The sequence below is a fragment of the Plectropomus leopardus genome, chromosome 18, assembly GCF_008729295.1.
Source record: "Plectropomus leopardus isolate mb chromosome 18, YSFRI_Pleo_2.0, whole genome shotgun sequence".
Taxonomy (NCBI): Eukaryota; Metazoa; Chordata; class Actinopteri; order Perciformes; family Serranidae; genus Plectropomus; species Plectropomus leopardus.
The window spans coordinates 23210830-23229884 of NC_056480.1; the positions used below are offsets into that span (position 1 = coordinate 23210830).

At 39.7% G+C, this 19055-nt stretch overlaps 1 protein-coding gene across 1 annotated transcript; it reads left to right on the forward strand.

Moving 5' to 3' along the window:
* Positions 1-3217: 3217 nt before the first annotated feature.
* Positions 3218-19029, forward strand: pdik1l (PDLIM1 interacting kinase 1 like). Its single transcript, XM_042506245.1, has 3 exons — positions 3218-3322; positions 8005-8300; positions 12691-19029. Exons 2-3 carry the CDS (start codon positions 8016-8018, stop codon positions 13429-13431), a joined length of 1026 nt encoding a protein of 341 aa, XP_042362179.1. The 5' UTR covers positions 3218-3322; positions 8005-8015; the 3' UTR covers positions 13432-19029.
* Positions 19030-19055: the final 26 nt, after the last annotated feature.

The following is a 19055-nucleotide window of genomic DNA, read 5'->3' on the forward strand; positions in this document are numbered from 1 at the left end:
TCCCCGTGATCTTATTTTGTATTGTATATAATATTCACTGTCTTTTTAGTATTCAGGATGTGTCTGCATGATAATGCGTAGATTAATAGATTAGCCTTTTAATGTAAAATAGGACTGGTGACTGAGCCCACTGATTCTACAGCAAAAAGGATGCTTAAAGGCATGAGTAGTCTGTTGATCATCAATTAATATCATAATGCCTGTTATTGTGCTTGAATTTAGCATAATTCCTACTATGTTGCAGTGCAATGGGGTCTAATTTACCAGGTATAATACTCGAATTTAGCTCAAGTTCCAGTGCTTTATCGTGTTGGCTGTAGTTTGCTTTTTTTGTGTGTGTGACCAAGATGAGAAGTCGTCTTGTCAGAAATCTATACAAGTCTACCTCAGGTGTGATTTTGGACAGTTTGTGTCCAAAAAACTGTTTTGTATGTATTGTAAATTTTTGGTCTGTTCATTGATCCTCTCAAATATTTATTATTTTTTCTTTTTATATACTTTTTTTTATTGTGATGTGTGCTACCTCATTGAATTGTATCTTTATTTTTTCCCTGGTATCTTAATACCTGTCGCTGCCAATATAACGAGAGATCCTCAATTTAAGACCAAAGTGAGGCTTTTGAATGAAGTCTTGGCCTTGTTTACAGGAAATGGAGAGACAAAAAAACTGACTGAAACACAGTTATGATGTTCATTTGCATTATTTAAACGGACACTCATATCATTACTAACCAGAGCAGACACACCCCAATATTTTTGTCTTTCTGAGGACTCTACTCCAAACCAAAGTCTCTAACCATAACTGTGCAGACAAAGAGAGTTTGGACAAAGCATGGTCATGTTGACTTTGGGGATACATTTAATCTTTGCTCAGTACTCAGGGTTGTACTCAGTGCATATTGTAGGGTTTTTTAACTTGGGGATGGATCAACGATCAAGTTTTACTTCAAATATCTCAAATATATTGTGCTGCAATACAATGGAAAATTAAAGATCAAACATAAAGATGATTTGAGTTTTATTGACTAGTTTCTTGTGTCTACACTTTATGCTGAGGACTGTCAAACCTTTGTGAGATACCAAGTTCACATTGTGAATCTTATTTTAGGGGGTATTTGCAAAGGTAATATGAAGTATTAATATAATCAGCAGACATATTAATGCAGACTTGTGTGGAATCTTATTCCAATTTCCTTTGACTAAATGCAGTAGGCAGTAGTATTGATCCGTTCGTTTTTCCTGTATTCGATCAAACTTCTGTACTTTGCATACACTTATAGCACTAAAATAACTCCAGGGAGTTCCTATCTTTCTTTTTTAGGGGGTATTCAGTAATAGCTCAGTTGTCACCGTTGGACATAAGTATGGAACCAAGCTATCTCCATAACATCTTTACAATCTTCACTGATGATGAACACAAAATATTATTGAAAGCTCTGCGAAAAAGCTAGTAAATGGACCTTGAGTTATTTTGGGGGGTTAAACTATTATTTTAAAGGTTGAAGGTGAATTTTGACACTCAATCTAAACATCAGCAGGCCTATAATTGGAGGACTTTGGCATTGAAATATTGTGCTTTGCACGGTGTTGTGCCTGCGATCGGTCAATAAACGGTTTAGATTAAAATAATTAGATATGCATAAAAAAATAAAAACAAAACAAACAAAAAAAAACCAGCAGTGAAATGTTGTGATGGACATGTTGCCACCAACAAACATTTAGGGAGATCTCATCAAATAGTTTTGGATCTTCTAAAAGCACTGTGGCAAATAGAAAACATATGTTTAGCCTTGCTTTAACTGGAACATCAGTAGAAAGGAATGCACATATTTTACTATGGTATGTACTGATATAAAGATAAACTTCTCAGCCTCAAGTCATAATTTACAAACTGCCACCTCAGTTTCCTTAACAATACACCAGAAAAAGGAAAGAATCCCACAAAGAACAGATTTATAGAAAGTATTACAAGGGGCTACCACGTCTTGCACTTCTGTCATATTTGCACATTAGGTCAAATTATAAATTTCAGGAAGAGTGGCGTGCATAGACTCGTGCAAGTGTTCATGTTATTGTGTCCACCCCCTCTTAGTGACAGTTAGGTTTGAGGGGCAGGGCAGAGGGTGTCCGCATTGTACTGACTGGCTGCCTATTGAAAAAGATCGGGGGAACTTCATAAAGCTAGACAGATGTAGCCTAGGTTATGACCGGAAGTACTATTATTGCCTTTCAAAATATAGTGCATGGATTTTCCACCTTCGAACTCGTCAATGAAATTATTAAATTATAGATAAGTAACTGTAAAAATAAGCATGTGTAAACTAGTATTTGGTGTTAACAGAATTTGCCATTTAAAAACAAAAGGCCTGTCAGCAACTTAGAATATATATTTATAGCAATTTATTGAGAGTGGAGTCAGTTTGCACTAATAATTACATAATAGGCCTATATAGCATACACATAGAAATTATTGCTACATTTATAAATGCAGTAGGGGGATCATTGGTGCATTTACAATACTAATATGGACACTTCACTTCTAAAAGAAAGAAAGAAAAGCATCAACTTAAAATATAATGCATGGTATGGACTAGGGAATGGGACTTTTACAATTATTACAGCTATTACCTATGATGATATATATGTATTTATCTCATAAAAAGATCAGTTACTTCCCTGTGTTTATTCCAAGAAAGCCATAGATAATTAATTTGTAAAAACTTACTTAATCTAAGACTTAACCTATACTCAATCTAAGACTTTATCTATTCATTACTATTTAATGAGATTTTCTGAAATTTAATTTTTTAGAAATTTTGGTACACGGCATCCTCCACACTCACAAGTCACAAGAAAGAAATCATAAAACAAAACAATTATTACATTATACATATAATAGTTTGAAATAGTCCCATGTAAATTTTAAAATTATACAAACTCATGTTGTTGTTTTTAGATTTAACTGAAGGAGCCCACACTACATCCTCTGGAAGCTTGTTCCATCCAGTATGACTATAATTATTTTGTTCAGAATATGGTCCATGTTCTCAGATACTGAATATTTGCACATTATAAAAATATTAGTCTGGGAAATGATACCGTATCAAAATGTTTTACTGCTCCTTTATTTTGAAATGTGTCGCCGGAAGCCGCCTCGTCCTGGCCACCGCTGCGCAGCACTGCACAGCAGCTGCACGCGCTCACGTCCAGTGTTTGACAAAACCTCCTTGGTTTGACTGTGCGAGCAGAACGTGTGCGGCGGTAATGGCTGCCAGGGAGAGTGAGGAAGACAACAAATGAACCCCCGAGAAACGATTTAAAGGTGAGCCCGATAAGATGACAGCAGACAGCGGAACAACTGCAGCCTCTCCTACATTTACACTATTGTCTCGTGCGCTTTGGCTACTTGTCTACAGGGCTCGCAGGTGTGTTTTGAGGAAGCTGGTTGAATTCTTGATGACACACACACGCACACATACACGCGCGCATACACATACACACGCACTGGACAATAAACTGTCAATACCCAGTGCTTATCATGCATGCCTCCCCGTGCCGAAACGTTAGGGCAGTTTGAGAGCAAAGCACTTGTGTGAGGTTTGAATCGTATGTCTGCAGATAGCTGGTTTATGTCGGCTGTGCTGGCGAGAGCTGGACTCTTTGTTAGCTGGTGTTAACGTGATTAGCTAACGTTAGCTAACCATCAACATCGTTAGCTGACGGTGGCCAGGCCACATAGCTGTTAGCCTGTTAGCCAATCAGCCAAGTGCATGTCTAATTAGCCCGTTAGCATGCTGGGCTATCACTCTTTCTGTCAAAGAGGTAGCCTCTCGCTTCCGACTGTTTTGGACACGTTCCTTATCACCCGATCTGTCAGTTTCAGGTGTATTTATGTGAAAACGAAGTTTTATGATTTACCACTGAATAGTCATGTAGAGGCAGGTGTTTGGGTGAGTTTGAACTCTCATTGACAAGTTGTCCAGTCGTTTCGAGCATGTTAACATTAGACTAGCTATTTGAGTTTAGGTGCAGTGCTGTTATGTTCTGTGTTTGTTTGGTAAATAGCTCAACGTATGCTGAGCTGTTGTTTATAGCTAATTATTAAAAACAGAGCGAAAACAGTTTAAATAGTGTAATTTTAGAGCTTGTCTGAATAACTTAGGACCCACTCCTCACTAATTTGGAACAAATTCATTGTAGCCAGCACATGTGATGTATGCCTCACTTATTATGTAATCACTAAATTGGCCAAGCCAGCATTTAACATATGTGGGTTTTTACAAAGTTGTTGTTTACACCATTGTTCTAATAATTTAATTAATTAATATTAACTTTAATACATTCTATTAAATAATATATTATTACTGACTGCTGGGTTATTTAAACCATTAATTAAATAAAAAATCATGTGGAAACAATTAGTTCATTGATCAATTAGTCAATCTACAGATAATCAGTTGTCAACTATTAACGGTATTATAAAGCATAAGTCTCAAACACCAGTTTCCTGCTTGTCATAGTATGCCATTCTTTACTTGCTACTCCCCTTTTGCCTGTATTGTGTGATTTAAAATTGCATATGTTGGGTTTTACACTGATAGTTGGACAAGATAAGCAAATTTAAAGTGTCACCTTGTATTAAAGATGAACTAGTAAATCATTATAATCAGTTCAACTGTTTGATACCAAAATGGTGGTTAAAATTAATAACTATCATCCAAAGAAAGTCACATTAGTGATTTCAGATGGTATAAGTCTGGAGCTGCTTCATAGACATTGAATTAATTTGAAAAGATGCTCTAGATGACACTGAGAGCACCCAGGAGAATGTTCTGAGTATATGTGTACATTTTCTGTTTCACAACGGCAAACATTACAGTAGAATAAAGGTAATTTTGGTATGTCAAAAATATCAGTCTGTGGTCTGTCTCCCCTTCATTGTGTATGGTGCAGCATTAGACGTTACACCCTATGACAACACAAGTTTGAGACTTGCTTCTGTTGTTTCTGGCTTTAAGAGAGTGTAGCTCATGTTGACAAAAAGTGATTGAACCTTCATAGACCATGGAAATGACTTACAGAGTCAAGTCATAATTTAGTTGGCATTGTCATTTAATAGAATACCTGATTATAAAAGCAATCAGTAGATGCAGCCCTAGTGTTGTTTTCTGCTCTGGCAGGTGGAAAAGGATTATGTAATAAGGAGCAGTGAGGTGGTATGGTTTGACCTCTTCTTGTGAGGTAGGCCCTTTCCGCACTTCCCATTTTCAATGTAAACTGCTTTGTAATACATGTCTCTGCCACATAGCAATATCTGGGAAGCTTCACGTGTGGGTGTGAAATGCAAATGCAAGGACATGCTGTCACAAACACCTCTGTAAGGTAACATAATAAGCCTGTAACAGATACCAATTTGTGAAACATGGTGTCAATTTCACAGTGGTAATGTTTTGGCTGTAATATGTGGTGCGGTTGAGGTGTGTTTTTTGTAAGGGGTTTGTGCTGTGGTCACATTGGACATGCAGTACTGTAAAGCTGCTGATAGTGTTCATGCAGGAAATGTGTGGAGGTTTCCTCATTTTGCTCTTTTGAGTGATTCTTGCTGTTCTTTTATGATGTGCTCTGCCATCATATTGGACGATAATAAGGGATGCTGTGGTGTTTATTTGGGAAGAAATTGTGTTTATGCTTCAGGGAACCAGAACACATGTTAATTATCTATCAGAATACCACCCACCCTCTTATCCCAGCATGCCAATCAAGTGTGCAGTGTTGGGGAGCAGCTTCATCTGTCTGGTTGAGTATTTAGATGTATTGTGGAGTTTGATAACAGGCCAGGACATTCACGGTAATTTTAAGAGGAAATGTCTGACTAAGAAAAAAAGAATTGTTTTTGAGGAAAGATGTAGGGTTTACTAGTCCACAAGAGGGAGCAAAAGGAAAATAAAGGGGTAATTTTCAGTATATCATTAGAGGGGATGCAAGAGCCTGATGAAATGCCCCAAATGCACTGAATGACACTTTCTGATGGCCAGATAACAAAAAATGAATCCTATACTGAGAGTGATGTTAACAACAGCTTAAGTGTGGGTTAAACCTAAACAACAGTTTAAACAACTCTGGGATTTTCCTCTCATTCATTTATTTGTTTTACTTATTATTTGTTTTATTTATTTTACTTTTATTTTTTTCTAGACTATCCATTAGGAGTGCTGTTCCACTGTTGGAATATATGTACCATTCGGTTACTCACTCCAGCACACTCGGAGCGCAGAGTGTCCTCTGGGCACTGCGGGCAGCAAGATGTTAGTCGCAGTGAAAGGGAAACCTAACCATCCGTTGCGCTGGAACTCTGGAACAAAAGTTTTATCCTACCAAAGTCTCATCCATCGACCTGATCAGCTCTGGATCAATCTACAGATTAATTAACCACCCAGCAGCAACTGAAACTGCTGCTGAGGGAAAGAAGAACTCATGACGAGTTTTGCTTGTGCAGCATTCATGTATGTGTGAATAGTCCAAATTTAGAAAGGGGACACTGAATAAAGGGACCGTCATCAAAACACCTCACCCATATAACTGCCAAAATTAAGCGAAATTCAATCTATAAGGTGAAATATTGACCAAACAATTTGAAGCTGGTACTCACAATTTTGAGTAACCAAACTGTATTTTAATTACTGCTGAAATGTGTGGCACTTTGCACCTTGCATATTGAACATTTCACATCATCCCACAAAACATGACAACTCATTGAATAAAAGTTAACTAGTAACATTTATTCACTGTGCAGTTAACATCCAGACCTATCTGCATTCAAACACACACACTTGGCCAGGGTAACCCTCTCATGCAAGAGCGCGTTGCAAATTGGCACACACGCACGTACATCCAGGCTTCTCAGGACCTTCCCGTGCTCCCAGAAGCACCTCTCTCATTTAACCTAGCTAAGACACCTAGCAGGTGTGAGTGTGTTTGAGGCTGGGACTTACTGTCTGCGTTGAACATCTGCAAACAGCTGTGGATTTCTATCAGTCGTGCATGTTTCTCGTATGATTCCATCCACTGATTTTGAGAACTCATACTTTGTGTGTGTGTGTGTGTGTGTGTGTGTGTGTGTGTGTGTGTGTGTGTGTGTGTGTGTCTGCGTGTGTCTGTGTGCGTGTGTCAAAGGGAGAGCCTTTGATGATCAGAACTGCTTGTTAGTCTTGCATTCCAATCTAAGCTCCTCCTGTTTTCCTCTGGGTACCTTAATGAGCCAGTTAACTCAACCGTCAAGTGTTTCTGGTGCCAACTAGTGAGGGCAGCAACTATTAATTGACTAGTCAACTAATCTCGCACATCACTAGTACTGATCAGTCAGGAACTGGTACCAATTCAGTACCTGTTTTCAGTACCCATCCCTGGTGATTATTGCAATAAGATATACCAAAAAAAAGTGTGAGCCTCTCTTTAAATGATTAGGATTTAAAGCCATCATGTGTAGAATTTGAACAAATTCCAACTCTGGCACTCACTGTGAGTAGCAGCATCAAAGACACTGTGGCAAACGGCAATTACAGCCAGGGCTGTCAAAGTTCAAACAGCTGAGACTAATGAAGTGCAGCAATTGATGATGGACGATGATCTGAGCCAGCTAAAGTGCAGCTTATACTGATGAAACACAGCAGGGCCTGGGATGTTCCGAAATGGCCACTGAACCAGGGGGAAAAAATTGCATTAGGTAACACCTTTAGGTATAACCTTTTCTCAGGCGCTGGCCAAATTTTAAACAGTATGCCCCATGAGTGGTAGGGATCAAAGAATAATAAAAGGTGTATATATTTTTAATTAATCTATCCAATAATTAGTGTCTATTGAGCAATACAGCCTCACAGGGGATGCTGGTGTGACTTTAGACTTGATAAGTTTTGTAAAATTGATCAGTTACACAGTATGAAAACAATAAGAAAACAACAGTAATAGAATCCATAGAAAATTAACGTCATGTTTTTTTGTCCCCAGTGAGGACTAGGATGGTAAGCAGCCAGCCGAAGTACGAGCTGATCCAGGAGGTGGGGCGCGGCAGTTACGGCGTGGTCTATGAGGCAGTGGTGAAGCGCACAGGGGCCCGGGTGGCGGTGAAGAAGATCCGCTGCCACTCTCCAGAGAATGTGGAGCTGGCCCTGCGGGAGTTTTGGGCCCTCAGCAGCATTCAAAGCCAGCACCCAAACGTCATCCACCTGGAGGAGTGTATCCTGCAGCGGGACCAGCTGGCCCAGAGGATGAACCATGGCTCCAGCTCCCCTCTCTACCTCGAGGTGAGGACATAGAAGTCATTAGTATGTACTAATGACTTCATTGTAAAAATGTTTGTGTGCCAGAGATGTCACTGAGGGTAGCTTAGCCTTGGTTGGATTGACTGTCAGTAAAGAAGCATTTTCTTTCGTGTGAACCTGATGAAATGAAACTTGAATAATCAACTCAGTGCTCGTGCATGCATGTGATTATAACTTATATTACAGCCGGCAATTTCAAAGTCTCACAGTGCCTATATTTGCTTAGATTTTGGCAAATTGGCACCATGAAATGTATGCCGCATTAGTTCTTAGCAGTTCCTGTTTGCAATGTACCACAGATGTTCAGACAACTATATCTGGATTACTTTGATACCAAAGAAAATTGAGGGAAAGAAACATCAGGGAAGCCATCAGGGAAAAACACCAGGGAAGCTTCAGAGTGATAAGGAGTGTCTTTTTCTGATTAATTTTAAATTGGCATGAATCCAGTTAACGGTGAAACTCTCTGGTTCACTCAAGACATATTGGAGCATATTTTTTCTACGCAGAGTTGTTGCCTTCCTGCTACTGGACCTTCATTGCTTGTTTTTGCTCTATCAAAACTGACTTCATAAGAATGGGTCTATCACAATGAGCTGATCAGTGCCCTACATACAGTATTGATTTAAGCTGCATTACCTAGTCATAATGAGGCACAGGGAGTGTTGTCTGTCAGTGACGCACATTTTCCAATGTTGTTTCACTTTGTGTTTTACTTCTGAGGAAAAAAAATCCAGTTGAAACTCATTCGACAAATTAAGATGCTAGTTATAATCATTTTGATACTTCATTTAGTAAGTGCATCATCTAACTGTTACTGTATAATTAGGTAAGCCAATCCTCCGAAGATGTCAGCCGTGGCAAAACTTTCTGGCTCACACTTTCAAGCTTACCACAGTAACAAGCCTGATATGACAGAGCAGGTGAAGGAGGAAGTGCATTCCTACATGACAAAGGACTGCATTGCAATAATTTTCAACGCCCCTTTCAAGGTCAAAGGCTTATTAGCCAGTTTACCAAAATTTAGCCATGTCAGCAAAAACTTGCCTGGCAACACCTGCTACCTCTATGAGAGGTTTTTCTTGGTGGCAGGTGACATTGTTACTGTCACCAGATCTGTCCTGTCTTCTGTAAATGGCAAAAAAATACCAAAGTTGGCAGTGGGCAAATGTCTTTTTTTAAATAAATGAAAAGAAAGTGATCCTTATGCATATGTATTTTTATTCTGCTGCACCATGACCGTTTACTGTTTGTGCACTGTTTCACCCCTACTTGAGACTTTTATTTGCTAACACCCCTGTCAAAAGCAGATCTTGTTAGCTGACAAAATCGTGTCTGTGCCCCCCCACCCCCACTCCACTCCCCATTTTGTTTCTAATCATTCTGTGTCCCCTCTCTGAATTTGGAGGTCTTTAAAGGTCTGTGAACACAGTGCAGGCGGAACTCTTCATTACTTCTTTTTTACCTTAGCAGCAGTTTGTGAATTTTGAGTGGGGTGGATAATTGATCTGTCAGTCTGATAGGAACTGATCAGATTGATGGATGAGAGGAGCAGCTGCTGCGCAATTGACAGTTGAGTTTCACTTTCACTGCACCTCACATTCTGCTGCTCCATCTGTTAGAGGTTGGCTGATATTGGGTTTTTTTTCAGGGCCGATACTTATATTAATTACTAGTAGTTAATGAGACCAATAAATGATATTTTGAACCGATATGCATTTACAGTAAAAATGAAAATTTTTCAGTTAATATTTAGAATTTGAAATATTCCTAGCAACTTTCTTTTAATAAAGTCTAGTGAAAATTTTAATTAAAAAAATGAATGAATAGAAATAGCTCCCTGATGTTTGACAAAGTGACACTTTCTTTGCACTTCTTAATTTTATTGGCAATCATCAAAATAAAATACAAATACAGATAATGGGCAAAGATGCCAAATATCGACCCCAATAATCGCCCAGGCTGATCATCTGTTGACCCCTACCATCTGTGCCCACAGTACACTCTGTGCTCAGAGAGTGTGGTGTAATGAATAACAGAACAGTATATATATATATACCCTAAGCATTACTAATGAACAGTCCAGCTCCAAAAATATAAAATCAAGACGTGGCAGCAGATGTTTTAATTGTGGCAGGAAACCACAAATAAATGAATGTGTGGAAAACCCTGCTCAATCTTTCTTGGCAAAACATAAGGCCAATATTTCAGTCCACAAGTCAGAGAGGTGGTAGCAGATGTCAGAGGAAGTAGACAACAGCCAGGAGAGGAATAGAGATCAGCTGTAATGTGACATTTCAGCAGACGTTTGAAAAACACTTGTCGGACGGCCACATGTTGCTGTGTCTTAAAATAGACTAACACTATAATTTGTTATAATGACTGGAAGCCTGCTTTGATTAAAAGTGTATCATGATATCCTCCAACCTATGCTAGATTATAAGAGGAATGTTTATTTTTCCATCCACTACCAACCACTGTTGACATGTTGCTCGTGGCAAAGATGATTGTCAAGATTCTCCTGACTTGATAGGTTACACATAAATGTCAGTGATGTTTCAATGTTTCCAGTCATGCAAAGTGATTCAGCAGCAGCGAGCTAACTGTTGTGTAAACACATAGTTATTATTGTCTGAGATTACAATTATGGAGAGAGAAAATAGACCAAATATTGGCGTTTGGAATGAAAACAAAGCAGTTTGACTCTGGTTTATACTCCTGTGTGTGTGTGCTGAGATGCATTAGCAGACGAACTGGAAGTTTCTAGTTGGATCTGTATTGTTTCTGGTCTCCATGCCCCCACAGTGACATGAATGTGTTATCAGGTTGAGGGGGGTGCCCCCCCCCCCCCCCCTACTCAACCTGTCTGCAGCCTGTCATGTTGCAGTGCCTCCCTGCTGTCTGGCGGCGGGCACACAGGCACTCTGCCGGTGCCTGATTATAGTCTCTCAGCGGCACGCGGGGCTATTGTCAGACCGTTCATTCAGTTTTCTGCAGTGCTAGCATTGGACACTTTCCCAGAATCCCTTTATTCCAGCTCTTTTTTATTTCTCTGTAATGTTCTAGTACGTGCTTACAGAAGAACAAACGATAATAGGGCAGAGTTATCTGACCGTACCAACTGTGGGATAATTTGAATCTATTCTTTTTGGGTGGTTCATTCTTTAGCTAGTGGCATGTTAAACAATTTGTAGCCGTTTGTTTACAGCAGGCTTTCCTCTAGAAATTGTCTACTCCACATATTCAGAGCATGTCTGTTGCCTGTTAAGCAGTTTACATGAAAAACCTTAATGTGTGGCTCGACCAGCTTCAACTTACACTTAAATTTGTACTCTTTAACTAACAGTTTATCTACTTGAACTGATATTTTCACTTGGTTGAACACTGGTTACATACCAGCTGACACTTCAACTTCTATATTGCACTTATAAGTACCTATAAGCATTGTAATCCTAAAAATATTGATCCCTAAAAACATGCAAAGTCACACTCAAAAGGCCCCTTCTGAGCCTGTAAAAAAACTCTAAAATATAAAATACAAAACACCATGTATCATATTCCGCAAACTCCATTTAATCTTAATTTGATGTAGGATGGATGAAACCTCAGAGGTCTATGGTCTGCTGTCAAAAAGGGAGACTAAATGAACTCACTTCCTGCAGCAGGCATAAAGGATGAGAGGCCTCTCCTGCTGCTTTGATTTAAAAATGGCCCATAAAGGAAGGTGGGTGAGAACATGTTATGAATACAAAGCCAGAGCAACCTTGCCTGTTTAGTTATGAGTGACATTTTCTCCTCCACACACTGCAGAGCTTTGTCCCACTATATCAATAATCATCTAAGATAAACCAGACCTAAGAGATGTAATCATTATGTTCTGCTGGTTGCTGCTTTGTCTGTCAGTGTTTGAGGTCATTCTTATCTTTGTTTTTATTTCCTGTAAGTAAAGATGGCAGACATTTTCCTTAGTGGCTTACTTTCATTTTTTGTGTTCAAAACTTACTGTGATTGCTGCCTTTTTATAAAGGGCACTGGTTTTCAGGCAGCACAGTGTTAGCATTTTTTTTTTTTTTTTTTTGCCTTTGTCACAAGGTAGCACCTTCCTATCGGTAATACAGAGGTAGAGCAGACACAGAATGCTATTTTGGTTATTATGGCCAGAGCTTGCTGCATTAACATTAGCTGGTCAACTTCCTCAAGCACAACCCGCATACATTTTACATGAGAATCTACCAAAGGTTTCATTTGAGCATTTTTTACTATAGTCTGATACCAGTCAGTAACAGTTTGAGCAGCATATAGAGGATGACTGTCCCTCACTCATCACCAGTGCTCTCATGCTGACTTTTTTTACTTTGTATTTCTACTGCAGCTGGTAGAGACATCCCTAAAAGGCGAGATCACATTCGACCCATGCTGTGCCTACTACTTGTGGTTTGTCATGGACTTCTGTGATGGGGGCGACATGAACGCCTACCTGCTGTCCCGCAAGCCCAGCCGCAAGACCAACACCAGCTTCATGCTGCAGCTGGGCAGTGCCCTGGCCTTCCTGCACCGAAACCAGATCATACACCGTGACCTCAAACCGGACAACATCCTCATCTCCCAGGCCTGCACGCCGGCCGGCTCCACCGAGCCCACCCTCAAAGTGGCCGACTTTGGCCTAAGCAAGGTCTGCTCCACCTCCGGGCTGAACCCCGAGGAGCCAGCCAGCGTCAACAAGTGCTTCCTGTCCACAGCATGCGGAACAGACTTTTACATGGCCCCGGAGGTCTGGGAGGGTCACTACACGGCCAAAGCGGATATCTTTGCCCTGGGGGTGATTATCTGGGCCATGGTGGAGCGCATCACCTTTGTGGACGTGGAGACACAGAAGGAGCTGCTGGGGAGCTACGTGCAACAGGGCGAAGAGATTGTACCCCTAGGGGAGGCCCTGTTAGAGAACCCAAAGATGGAGTTGCTGATCCCTGCCAGGAAAAAGAGCATGAACAGCCACATGAAGCAGCTGATCAGGGAGATGCTGTCGGCCAACCCTCAGGAACGGCCCGACGCTTTTGAACTGGAGCTCAGACTGGTGCGTATCGCCTGCAGAGAGCTGGACTGGGACACGTGATGGATGAGCAAATGGCACCACAGACTCAGCTGATCAAGCACATGTACACATCTCATCAGCTACTGTTCAACTAGATCACATAAGGGGATTATTGTTTTGTAACTTGGGAACAATAATTACAATATTCATTGTTTGTAATACGGCTTAAATTCATCCACTGTCCAAGCACATGCAGTCCTCTACTAGCTGTGTCTTTATATTGGAGGAGAGAGGTGTGACACCCACCGCTGCTGCTCTGCTGCTGCTGCTGCTCCAAATTGCAGCTTAGTCTCAGGCTAATCACATCACAGCTTCCACTTCCTCCTTACAGAATCACTCGAGTGTGCTGGAAGAGCAAAATGACCCCCAAAGTCCTGGATTCAATTAGAAGAGAAAGTCATAGTGACGGTGAGACAGTTTGTCCACAAATGCCATCTTGGACTCGGTGCTAATTGTTAGTAAATGCAATATGAGACATTATCCTGTGATCATTACAGCGTATATTTATCCAAAGGGCCAATTTTAAAACACAATCACCTCAATGTTGGAAGGCTCTGACAGAACCGGTTATTAAAAACTGATTTCAGCCTGGTACAAAACCACCAGCATTTTCAATATTTACATCAAGATTCAATTCTGTTTTTGGCATCAATTGCAGGTATGCCCTGAACGCTCAGGTAATAAAAACATACAGCATGATGGTATTTGTAGACAAACATCTACAGTCACGGTCAGTTTTGCTCAGTAGTTTTGGTGGGGAAAAATACCAGACTTTGGCGCTTGGAGATAAGTGTTTTTTTTCCTGTGGGCTGCTTCGTTGGTTGTGTGGGTGGGGGACATTTTATCAGTTAGTGACCAACCGACAGGTTCTTGATGTAGTTTTTTTTTCCTCTCTCTGCCCATTAAAAACTTAAAGATAAGTTGACCTGTCCCAGAGACACCCCTGACCAGTATACCAGAATGTATAACGATCAAGAAAGGTCACTCTTTGTTTGTATAGAGCCTTAAAAACAAAATACTTTAATTGCAAAGTACTTCACCAAGTTATCAAGGAGAGCTTGATGGATAATTCTGGATATTACAGCTTTGTTTTTCTGACTTTCATAGTTTTGGCTGTTGTTCCTGTTCATATTGGCAGTTTTAAATGGCCCATCAATAAGCCCTGCTCCCTTTAAGTACTGTTGCTATGCCTGTTGAAATAACATTTTAGTAGTTAGTAGCATGAATGCCAAAGTGAGTGGTGGCTAATTAACCTACTGAAAGCCTTAAAGGCAAGATTATTTATTTTGCACGCAGTGTTGGTCAAAACCAAAAGTGTATCTCTTTTATAAAAAATATTATCTCCTGTGAGTGAGACATTATCTCCTACGTACAGGATGTTATCTGCTATGTGGAAGATACATTTTTAGGCTTAATTAGGCTTTGTTGAGGGAGAGAATGTTGTGCAGAATGAAATGTTTAGTGCACCATACGAAGGGCATTGAAAGTTCAGCTAAATGCTGCATAAACAAAATGTTTTACTCCAAAACATAATGGAACTGTGCAGTGGCCTCTCTACAAATCTATGTCATGCGCACAAGATCCGTCTGCCGCAACATGTACGTTCCCATGTAGGCACATACGCAGTCTACTCAGTGAGCAAGTGAGCAAGCAGGAGAACGAGAGATTGATTTGTTTTTGGGGTTTTTTTCCAACAACAAAATGCTGTATTTTAAATACTGGCACATTTTAAATACCAGCCAACATGCGGAGTTTGCTAGACCGCCAGTAGCACTTACACAGTTGCATTAACATTCTGATTAATGGCAGATGAGTGAAATAATACATCATTAATGATAAATATTAAATGCTCTGTGTCGTGCACAAAGCACTTCATTCTGCATGACTTTCTCACTCTCAAAACAGCTTAATTAAGCCTAAAAGTTAATCTCCTAGGAGATCATATCCCATGCGTATGAGGTAACATCCCATACGTAGAAGATAACATCTCCTATGTAGGAGATTAACAGGTTTTGGCAAACATTGCTTGCCAACAAAAAAAAAATCACCTTGCATCTCAGTGCTTTTGTATTTACCATTCAAATTTATTGTTAATTTGTAAAACATTTCATCCTTAATTTTAGACATAAAAAGACATAGCAACCATCTCAATTTTAGGAGGCGACTGTCATTTTTGCTGGATCAATTGACAGCTGTCTTGAACTAGCTTGTATACAACCTGTCTCATTGTTTTTCTTTCCCCACTGGACCTCATTTTGTGGCAATGTCAAGGCGTTTCCCAGGTATTAACAATTACTTTGGTGAGCCCAGTGTTATTGTAGCCAACAGAAACAATGTCCAGAACTATGAAAATAAAACCAAAGTCTTAATAAACCAGAATTATCCTTGAAAAGAATATCCAAACAACCGAGCACACTACAATGAAGCAAGCCGATTGGCTTCCAATCAAAAGACTTTGTGAAGTGACTACCCCTCACGAGGCAAACAAATCTACTCTTAAGAGCAATCCTTATGTTGCCTAAACATAGATTTAATTATCTGAAGAGTGAGCTGCTTGTATGAAAAGAACAGTGACATGAATATTCACATCTGAGTCCATTTAGACCTAAATGAGTGAAAAGAGTGAGGGATTCAGTGAATCTCACCGAAAGCACTTTTATTTTGCTGTTTATATTTATTCCTCATAACTACCTACTGCATTATATGGAGGAGCTCTGTGAGGCTGGATTCAGTGTGATAACTGCATTGGTATTTGTTTACCAGGCGAACACAATGTCAGCCAACACTCTACTTATGCATGCAGTGCCTCTCACCTTCAGGGAAGCGGCGAGAGAAGACACCAGCACACACAATCCTCCATGAGCCAGAGGATCTCTGCTTTTTTTTTTTTTTGGATACATAATACTGTTGTGTTTAACTTGATCTCCTCTCACTGTGTCACTGCTCCTCGTTTCCTTTGGCTCTGGATCTTACAGTAATCCCTTTCTTCATGCTTCCGACAGGCTAATTCTAAGCCTATTAAGTTGTTGCAGCACTTGGCAGAAGATCATTCTCGGGACCCCTTTTTGCCTTTCAGGTCACACATAATTTGTGCACTTTTACAAATTTTACAGAAACCTGTAAAACCAAACAATCTTGGCTTCTTTGTTGCGCTCAAACTCTGGCAGAAAATCAAAATTTCCTTGACCTGTTGCCAACATGTATTCGCTAGATGGCCTTCAATTTTCCCCTTAGCTGTAATAGATTTCCCTGTCATGATTGAGATTTGCCTTATTTCTGCAATTCGCCGTTTTCTTTCTGACACTAGAGTGGCCTCATTGACACCACACTCAAACGTAGAATTGGCAGAAGTTACGCTTCAGATGCATCACGTTTTATTGACACAGTGTGGTGCTTTGGGTATGAACAGAAATACTACAAATCAGTATTAAAACGCCTGTCTTTATCGCAGGACATCTATGCTGCTTTGGACAATGTTGCTGTGCTTCAAGAATGTGGTATTTGTGGCTTTCTGTTCACTAGCAGCAAAGTTTGGACTCAAAGTAGGTCAGCCATATCCTCGGAGCTCTAAACAGAGCAGAGGATGATGGGTAGAGTAATTTCCGGCCAGATTTCTTCCTTCAACCTTTCTAGACAAGAGGGGGGGGGGGGGGGACAGTTGGCTTCCTGTGAGGTTTGAGATTTGCCAAACAAATGTAAGGTCCGGGGTATTAGGAGATATCACCCTTTGATTTGTTGTATTCCTTTGCACATGTGTAAATACTGTATAGGATCAACAGGGGATGAACAAGTTTGATGTACATTTGATGGATGTGCTCTGTTTTCAAGAGCCTGACTTGTTGACATGTAAATTGCTGTGATGGATTCAGTTTTACTTCAACTCTTAATTCAGCTTCAGTTTACTTCAGTCATGGAAAAGATGTGATATATTTACAGGTTAATACTGTTGGTGTGCTAGTGATAACTGTACGTTTTTCATTTGCCTGACGTTTGTGATTTTGTGTAAGCAAAGCTGGTATACAACGTGGGTCAACTCAAGTCGTCTTTTTTGTCTGGTATCAGGTTACTTGGAAATGGAACTTTCTTTTTTGGAATTCTGGGATATCAATCAAACCTCACCACTATACAATGTACCACCATACTGCTTTGCCATCTCCTGGAACTCAGACATTTCAGTCACTGAGCGGTTCATGGAAGTTGCAATGTGAAAGATGTTGAATCATGATGGTTCTCAGTGATTATAGTGACCAGATGGGGAGAAATCGACTATAAAATTTACGAAGTAACACAAAGAGAAATCACAGATGGGGAGAGTTTTCTTTTTTGCTCACTCACTAGAGCAAGTAGTGTGCTCAGTGCTGCCACCAGTGGCTGTAAGGTATACATTGAGAACTAGCTCTGTCCCATTTTTATACTACATACTAATATTTATTTAATTTGCCTGTTGCTTTTTGCAATAGTGCAAAATTACTGTAGTTTCTCAATATTCCCTCTGGCTTGAATTGGGTTGGATTCTTGGCAATTCACTTTTTTTTAAATTGTTTTCGTGAGAGCCAACGATAGCTCCATAAAATAATGGATGGAAAGAAAAAGAAATAACTGTGTGAGGAAACAACATCAGCCCTTAGCTTGCAATAAATGTTTGAATATTAAAAAATGTATATTTTTACAGTAGAAATTTGGAGATTTAATTTGGGTTTGGGCTTAAAACTGCAGCTGTGGTTCAGGCTAGGGTGAGGTTTTGAAGAAAACTATATTGGAAAGTATACATACATACATACTTTACACAGTGAGTATGCATTATGGAATTGGGACACAGCTTACTTAGTTATGCAGCAGTATTTGCTTTGGGCCATTAATGGCAACACTGAGCACACTGCTGTTAGGGATGATATTTACACCGTCTTTTTATATTGACAGTAATGGAAGAGCCCTTTCTTGGTCTGTAGTGATAATTTTGTTACATTGCACCTGCATAGCCTAATTTTCCCCTTCTAATAAGCTTTAAAAAGCTTATTATTCAGTGAGATCAAATTGTCATCAATGTCATCATTCTTTCCGTAATAAATTTTATGAGCCGCTTTGCAACTGAAATATGTAAGTTCTCAGATATAACAACACAGGACTGTGACACCTAATATGAGTCCTGGATCAGGGCTACACTGTGTTAGATAAATACAGCACTTGGAAATATGTCAAATAATTAGGGTTGGGTACAGACAGAAACAGAAGATTAACTCTGTGTGGTAAGAGAAGAGCAGAAAAGCAGAAATTACTTGTAGAGTGGCGCAGAGTATATGGAGAAAAAGAAAAGAGAGCTGTTACATCTGCAACTTTGAAAATTACATTTTGTTATTTCAGAAAGCACTGAAGAAAAGTACAGTTTAGGTACAGGTATTCATTCAAATGTGAGCAGCACCCAACCCTACAAAATGGATCTGAACACACAGCCAAGCAAACTTCTCCTCACACTTTTGTATGAACAATTTTTTGGTCTTATGTCATTGTAACATATTTTGAAGAGATTAAATGAAGTTTATCAAAAGTGGTGTGAACACCTGTCAGTCACTGTTGAATTGATTTTTAATAAAATGAATTAAAATAATTGTATTAAAGAAATGGAGCATGAAAATGGCTTTACAACT

Coding starts and splice junctions, on each gene's coding strand:
- pdik1l (XM_042506245.1), top strand. CDS start 8,016: ATGGTAAGCAGCCAGCCGAAGTACGAGCTGATCCAGGAGGTGGGGCGC. Junction 8,301..12,690: donor GCTCCCCTCTCTACCTCGAG/GTGAGGACATAG, acceptor TTTCTACTGCAG/CTGGTAGAGACATCCCTAAA.